At 37.7% G+C, this 8,130-nt stretch overlaps 1 protein-coding gene across 2 annotated transcripts; it reads left to right on the top strand.

Annotated features, from left to right (window-relative positions):
* The first annotated feature begins 450 nt into the window (after positions 1–450).
* LOC100177018 (protein Shroom-like) lies at positions 451–7,596 on the top strand. Of its 2 annotated transcripts, XM_026840334.1 has the most exons (10): positions 451–819; positions 1,223–1,386; positions 1,932–2,123; positions 4,105–4,287; positions 4,646–4,875; positions 5,435–5,464; positions 5,537–5,668; positions 5,803–6,405; positions 6,734–7,279; positions 7,484–7,596. In XM_026840334.1, exons 1-10 carry the CDS (start codon positions 536–538, stop codon positions 7,526–7,528), a joined length of 2,409 nt encoding a protein of 802 aa, XP_026696135.1. In that variant the 5' UTR covers positions 451–535; the 3' UTR covers positions 7,529–7,596. The 2 variants fall into 2 exon arrangements, with proteins under 2 accessions (XP_026696135.1, XP_018672794.1); XM_018817249.2 differs by having other exon boundaries at positions 5,435–5,668; positions 6,734–7,592.
* Positions 7,597–8,130: the final 534 nt, after the last annotated feature.

The raw sequence follows: 8,130 nt of genomic DNA, 5'->3' as shown, positions 1-8,130 counted from the left end.
TAAACGTTTAACCTTGCGGGAGAGAGGCTGTCACGTTGACACGTGACCGGTATAAGAATGAGTCATGACGTCACATCCGGTGATCATTATTCTTCCGGTTACTGTTGTAAATGTATGAAGCATCACTTTAGTATTACTACGCATTAGAAAACCCAGGGTTTTTCCATATCATAGGATATGATCTATTGCGTATATAGTCATAAGGTGTGAATTGGACGAACAGTAGGGTGGGGAAGATGGGACACCTTTAGCCCATAATGCCTAAATATCCTGATCGTGTTTTAAACAATTATCATAGATCTATGGGGGTCGTGAGGATACGGTTTTATAATGCTTTGAATGTTCTTTGTGGTGTCCCACCTTCCCTTAAATTACTATATATAAACTCAACTTGTTTAACGTTTCTTGTTGCCCAAGGAACATATATTCTGTTCAGTTTGTGTTTATAATAATTTTCTTTGCTTTATTTAGATATCGACTGTTAACTATAAACAACATGAAAAGAAATTAATCAGCTAAACACGACGAAGAAAAAATGTCAAAAAGAAAAAAAGAAGTCGTTTTATTTCTGACTTGCCTAACGATATGTTTCGGTGTTTCATTTGCATCCCGCTGTTCTACCCCTACATACGAGATGCCAGAGACTTTATTACAATCCGGTGAAACAGTCACCGTAACAGGGGGTGTAGGCACATCTCAAGTCTATTACCCTCACTCCGCAAAATGGGTGTTTAGAACAACAGCAGGAAACTATCTAACAGTGCAGATCGAAGTTGACCAGTTTAATATAAGTGGGAACGCTTGCCAGGGAACCCAAACGTAAGTTTACCGTTTATGATTGTACATTTATTTTAAGTCCGAAAGGTACCCCCAAAAAAACGTTAAATAAATCTCTTTAAATATAACTTGATAAACTGTTTGATAAAACTGTTTATTATACAAAAAAAAAACGTTTTTTGCGAAGAGCCTTTAAAAGGCATAAAGCATTTTTACAACATACAGTAGGGTAGGGAAAGATGGGACACCTTTAGCATATAATATTCAACTATTCTGATCGTGTTTTAAACAAATAACAACGGTAAGGATGCGGTTTTATAATCCGTCAAATGTTTCTTAATAACGGCCAAATGGGACGAGAAAATAGAACGAAAAGTTGTCTCATTTTACCCCCAACCTACTATTTTTTATTTACAATCGTTAAGTTTTACCTTATATAACTCAGGGAACCATTCGTTGAAATTGGACTGAATCCTGGTGTTGGTGGTTACCGTAAGTTTTGCACCAACCGCGTTATATCCTACCCGCTTGTATCGGCCTCCAACACGTTAGAAATATTTCACTGCAACGGGTTGCTAGGCCGGGCATTTCAATTTAAAGTAACAGCACGTAAGTAAAGTTTTCAAAGTGGTCTTACACCTGTTTTAGAAACTTTTTGAATGTGACAGTGTAGTTAAATATCGCATACAATTCAGCTGGTTGGAATTACAGGCAGTATAACAGTCTGTATTTTACTGTGTCTAAGTTATGCCATATTTTGGGCATTATAAAAACATACTTAGGTCTGTTTTGATCTATAGTACGCTGGGGTACAATAACCCGTTTAAAATAACAAAATGGGATGTTATGTGCTAACAGTTTCCATCATTCCCCACAGTACTATACTTTTAATAATCAATTTTAACAGCCGGGAAAAAGAAAATTTTTGTTTACTGTTTAAATACGTTTGCTATATAGTAGGATGGGAGAAGACAGGACACCCTTTCTTTCTATTTTCTCATCCCATTTGGTAGTAAACAAAGAAACATTTAAAGAATTACAAAGCCGATCCTCACGATATTATGCGGGCCAAAGGTGTCCCGTCTTCTCCCACCTTACTATATAGTATAAGCTATACACGTCAGCGGATTAGAAACGATACTTTTACTTTACAGTTATTGCTGGAACAGTAATTGCCGATCGTAATGTTGGAAAACTGAGAGTAAGTTACAATCAAAGAGTCCAGTGGATCAACCTGGTTGCTGGAACACGAGATACAGGAATCGCTTTTGAACTAATTAATGTTGATGTAAAGCGTGGAAGTGGAAAAGGGTGCAGAAGAGGCTATATAACTGTGAAAAGTACAGGTAATTGTGGTAACATGACTTTTTAGGAATTTAGGGAAGTAATACCTTAGATGTAATGCTAAAGAATGGGTATATAGTATAAGATGGGAGAAGATGGGATACCATTAGCACATAAAATCCAAATATCATGATCATGTTTTAAGCAACGATTCACGGGAGTCATGAGGATACAATTTTATATTTTGAATGTTCTTTGTTTACTATAACGAACGAGACGAGAAAATTGAATGAAAGGTTGTCCCATCTTCCCCACCCTATTATATTTAAGTACTTTCTTGATAAAGGAAATTTATAGTACGAGGTACCGCTGAGTGTTACTTTATACAACAGACTATAGGTATTTAGAAGGTTATGTCAACTATTATAACGTGTCTTTCAAATTTTAGTTGAGTTTAATCCAAAGTAGGAATTTCTCATTCGAAACTTTCCTTTTCCACATAAAAACAACCGATACGTTCATTGTTGTGTATATAGTGACGGTAATTTTAGACCTGAAGCCCCTTTGGATAAAAGGAAGTATAGTTTAAAAAAAAGTATGTTTGTTTTATGGCGAATCAAACTGTGTATATATAACAGTCAAAATTTTCCCTTTTGTACTTTTAAACCTGCTGACCAGGCTTGTAAATTTTACGTATATTGTTGTTTGTCATGGGTACTTTTTGACCGACTTTACCATGATGAGGAAATAGTGTATATAGCCTACGTGTCAATTTTAGGGTTACGAACTCTACAAGCACATTCAAGAAAAAAATAGGCCTATAATGAATATTGGGTAATATTAAACACTGAAACATTGAAAAAGGAGACCTATTCACGCATTCTTATAGTAGAAAAACACCGAGACCCATAAGTGGTAACTCGTAAGCGAGCAAAATGTCAATTAAAAATGCCTCGGTGTTATAACAACTGTCGTTACCCCGACATGCGAGAATAAATAAGCGCCATTCATTCATTTATTCATTCATTCATATTAGCGCAATTAATTGGTCGTATAACCTTATTTTGGTCAGTGCAATTTCTCACAAACATTTCTTAGTATTAATATCATTAAGCATTTATCTTGCGGGGCGTCTTGTTTACTAGCGGTTCCATTTTTAGCTCACGTTGTGTATTAATTATAGTCAAACGGTAGTATGGGTTCCTTGTATTCTGTTGTTGACTGTCCATTTGTTGTTTTGCAAAGCGTTGCTTTTCTATTATGACATCATATTTGTCATCCGGTCACCATTGTGTCGTCATACACTGATTGCGTAGACCATGCATCAAAACATTTTGCGTTGCTATTATGACGTAACAGTAAATTGACGCCTCCGAGTTAGCATATGACTAATACATTTTAACAACACATGCAAAACACACGCAACATACACCACGTGTTGTAACAGGATGTACATTATAACTCAATGTATTCTGGTTAGAGCGGAAGTAATCAATTACACCTCTTATGTGACTGAGCATTTTGCACCATAAAACATGTTACGTGAATAACTTTCTCTCTTATTTTATATCTCTTGATTTTTATACTCAACGATATTTCAGTTTATCTATTTTTTGAAATCGCCCCTTTTAAATTGATGGAATAACAAGTTATTTTCTTCTAAATTTGCAACATATTTGCGCTACAACTTATCCCGCTGTAAAACGTTCTGATATAGTGAGTGGGGGAAGATGGGACACCTTTTCGTTCTGTTCTTCTTCCCATTTGGTAGTAAACAAAAAACATTCAAGGAATTATAAAACCGTATCCTCACGACTTTTATAGACGATGGTTAATTGTTTAAAACACGATCAGGATATTTGGATTTTATAAGCTAAAGGTGTCCCATCTCCCCTAAGCCCAATTATATATAGTTTGGTAGTTGTAACGGTTACGTTTTATTCTCTTTCGCATTCCTCGTGTCCATTTACGCGTTACCATGTATGTAACTTTTCGGTAATTATTATTGAATTTATAAGTTGCTAATCGAACACCTATCTTTAGATTTAAACGAAGAGACATTGCTTCCTAATGGCACAAGGATAATTTGTAACCAGCCTGGCCATTCCCACGACGCAAGGTATAAAGTACAGACAAGACACTCAAGCGTCAACATTACTTTTAGATACGCCAAGTTTCAGATCATCTACAGCACTGTACCACTTGAAAGCTTGTCCATACTCAAAGGTATGTATTTAAATTGCATTCTGTAGGCTATATGGTAAAGTGGGGTATATAGACGGACACCGTTAGCTCATAATCCCATATTTCCTGACAATCAACAACTCCCGTTTAGAGCTGCGGGTTTATAATTCCGCTTGTCAAAAGACAAATAAACCCAGTGTCACTAGTGTTTGGCCTAAATTATCAGCTGTGCATGAAAATAAAAAATCCCCACCTCCTCTCACCAAAAAAATCACTCACAACGTTAGCGGACACAGGGTGTATGAAACAAAACACACGTTTTATAACGACTGTCATTGCACCGCCACGAGTAAATAAGTAAACGTTCATTCATTCAAATAATTGAATTCTAATGTACCAGTACCCGACACACGAAGTGCGGGCAACGGTGGTGACGTTGACACCAGTAGTGAAAACTATGGAGAAGGAAGCGTAGAAGTTCCTACAGAAGCAACCGACAATAAATCGTCCATGTACAAATTTATCGGCATCGGTATTGCTGGCGTGTTCGTTATTCTAGCATTAATAATAGCGGGTACTTTGCTAACTCGTCAGCGGAGAAGGAAACGAAACAGAAGAGAATCGACTAAGGTAATAATCAATGGTATATGACGTAATGTTGAACTAATAACCCCTCAGTTATACGTACAGCGTCACTTGCTGTTGTGATGACGCGAAGTAAAAGCTTCAGTTGTATCAACTACATGTTACATATACACAGCAACTACAAACTGCCCTACGTTGTCGCCTCAATAATTAGATAGCATTTATGAACACCTACATTTTAAACAGGATACATGTTAGCGTTTATAAAGTTCCAAAAAGACTATAAATGTTAGTCTATATGTTCTATAGTATTGTGGGGTAACGTGGATACCACCAGCACATTATATCCTATTTTTCCAACCGTGTGTTAACATTAACAAAACTCGTTTAGAGTTGTGAGGATACGAGTATATAAATAATTCGGTAAAATCTTAAGTACCACATGCGAAGATAAAAAAAAGAATAAAAATATACATCATCTTATCCCAACCTACTATATATTCAGTGTTGAAAATTAAATTAGGAAACGCACGTTTTATTTTACCGGGGGTCTTGTTATTTTAAACAGAATTTACTATTTATTTAACCAATGCATTTTAAACAGGGGCTAACACAGCCTGGCGCGAGAGGTTCAGTAAGTAGCAGTGTATTATATAATCCATGCGTGGTAGCTCCGGGTGATGGCGTTTCTTCTATTAACAACCAGATGTACGAGAAAGTGGTAACTTCGCAAAAAGTGAAACGGAACGAGTCAACGAGGCCAAATCAAAAGAATGAGATTATGGAACCGAACGAGAAACAACCAATGGCGAAAACGCATCTCCTGCCAATGACAGAGGTAATGTTATTTTGCGTTCATTTCTACAATTGTTTACATCGTATATTTAAGTTAAAAGTTTTGCTCTCTAAAATACTTCATTACTGTAATAGGTTGATGGTTTTCTACATTAAAAATGATGATTTTTATGACAGATGGACAAGAAACAGCAAAGATTAAGTCAACTCGATGATAAATACATACCGTTCGAATGCCGCGCATTTCCAGCGCCCCCGCGTGCCCAGTTTGCCCTACCAAACCAACCAAACAAAGGCGCTAGCAAGCCTAACTTGAGCACCAGGCCACTGCCTGAATCTCCAATGGAATTCCCACCGCCACCTACTTTCCATAACGATCGACCACCGTTGCCACCACCGGCAGATGATAACAGATACGAATCGGTCGGTTCTTTATCTGACGCTGATTTGGTCGCACCAGCTTACGCTACGGTCGCTGAAGACGAAGACGGCTCAACTGCTAAGCTACAAGTGACCAACCTACCAAAGGATTACTATGTTTCAAACGAAGAAATCCACAGAGCAGAGTTATCTGAAACATCCCATTCAGATGCTTACAGCACGCCTCGGAACAAAGCGAAAAAGAAAAACCAACTCCAAGTCGCCAAAGATAATTCAAAAGGATCCGAACTCGATATTCCATTAGTTGGTACTGATGGTTACTTATGTCTGAATTCCAATGAAAGGCTTGATGCTACTTTACCAAATAAACGATACGTGAGCGTAAACTCCGCATCGCAGGTTAGTCTTACAAACATAGTTTATATATATAAACAATAAACATAGTATACTATATGGTGTAGTGGGGTGGGGAAAGATGGGACACCTTTTTATTTTATTTTCTCGTCTAACTTGGTAGCAAACAAAGAACATTTAAAAATTAAAAAAAAAATATTCTCACAACTCCCATAGATTGTTGTTAATTGTCTAAAACGCGGTCAGGATATTTGGATATAATGTGCTAAAGGTGTCCCATCTCCCCCCCACCCTAATAGTTTCCAAACCGTATTACCTAATAAACTGCACCTGCGTACTGGTTTAAGCTGATAATGTAATTTCATTTATTCAGGAGGACATTGCACGTCATTTGAAACAAAACAAAGCCGTGCCTAGTCCAGGAATTACCAACGTAACCTCATCGCTTCCAGACTTACTGGATAAACCTGAACCAACCGCGCAAAGCAACCCGGTTCGGTTTCGGAGAAAGCAAAAATTACCGCCAACTATACCAGCCAAGTCCGCGACCACGATCTCGAATCAAAACGAAGATGATTCATACAACAAACCACGCCCGTCAGTCCCCGATATATTTATACAGTGCGCTTACGCATCTGGTGAAGATATTTCAAACGTAAGAAACAGGCTTCAAAAACTAGCAGACAAGGCGATACAGAATCAACAAGAGGAATCAGAAAGTCGCAGTTTACTTCATAGCGGCGCTACAAGTCCAATGCCAGACGAAGAACTACCATATTACGATTCCCCGAGGCCATCGATAGACAGCTCTCGCGATAGTCTTCTTGCATCACCCGGAAAAGAGTTCTACGACGCCCCTAGACCGTCACTGCCCGCTATTTTCCCCGAAGATGTCACACGAATGGTAAACGCATCGAATCCTAGACATTTTAACAAATGAACACACAAAAAAAAACTTTTTAAAAAAGCACAAAACACACAAAAGTTGCTGTATCATACGTGTATCTATATATATCCGTTTTATTGGCTGTTATTCTGCCAGGACCATTTTCAACACAGAACTATGTAAACCATGCACTTTAAATAAGTCATTCTTGACTTTATACATAAAAAGTAAATTGCACCTTCTTTCCCGTACTTTTCACCGAACTGGTTACGTTGCATTTAGTTTGCGCAGTGTATTGGAACGTAAATAGCATTTATCACGTTTTAAATAAACCTTGCCAAACTGATGGAGTGACACAGACCAAACTTAAACATCAGCTTCGTGACGCTACGCTTTATATAAACATTCTCCTAAATCGTGCCTGGATGTACGCCAGCCTTAGTTTTACACGTTACTGACAATGCAACAGACAGAGCAGGAATAACTGCCTGGGGCATTTCTAGTCACTGCCGGTATATCCCGTATTTATTATTACCAAATGTCCGATCTAGTATTTATTCTCTGCCGAAGTTGACTTTGCGTTTAAATACCCTTACTCATTTCATAGGCGCAGATATTGTTAATACAGTTTTGGTAGCTGTAAGACAGAACGGAAATGGGTGTCTCACTCTAAACTAAAGCGATCGATGCATATGTTACTTCGTCAATTAGCTATGTAATTGGGTGTATGCTAGTTAGAGTGTAAAAGAGTTTGAAAAGTTCAAGTAAGAGTCATATTCAGGGTCATTATTGTATTCCCGAATGGTACTTTCCCCTTGCTGGTTCTTACTAATACAAATACATTAGTGTGTTGCGTTTACTCATTCTCTTTTAAACTGCGAATT

The sequence above is a fragment of the Ciona intestinalis genome, unplaced genomic scaffold (assembly GCF_000224145.3).
Source record: "Ciona intestinalis unplaced genomic scaffold, KH HT001196.1, whole genome shotgun sequence".
NCBI lineage: Eukaryota > Metazoa > Chordata > Ascidiacea > Phlebobranchia > Cionidae > Ciona > Ciona intestinalis.
This window is presented reverse-complemented; position numbering and strand designations above follow the sequence as displayed.

Bases quoted from the DNA above. Each gene is read 5' to 3' on its own strand.
- LOC100177018 (XM_018817249.2), top strand. From the start codon at position 536: ATGTCAAAAAGAAAAAAAGAAGTCGTTTTATTTCTGACTTGCCTAACG. The intron at 820-1,222 runs GTAAGTTTACCG...TATATAACTCAG, and splicing joins GCTTGCCAGGGAACCCAAAC to GGAACCATTCGTTGAAATTG. The intron at 6,406-6,733 runs GTTAGTCTTACA...TCATTTATTCAG, and splicing joins GCGTAAACTCCGCATCGCAG to GAGGACATTGCACGTCATTT.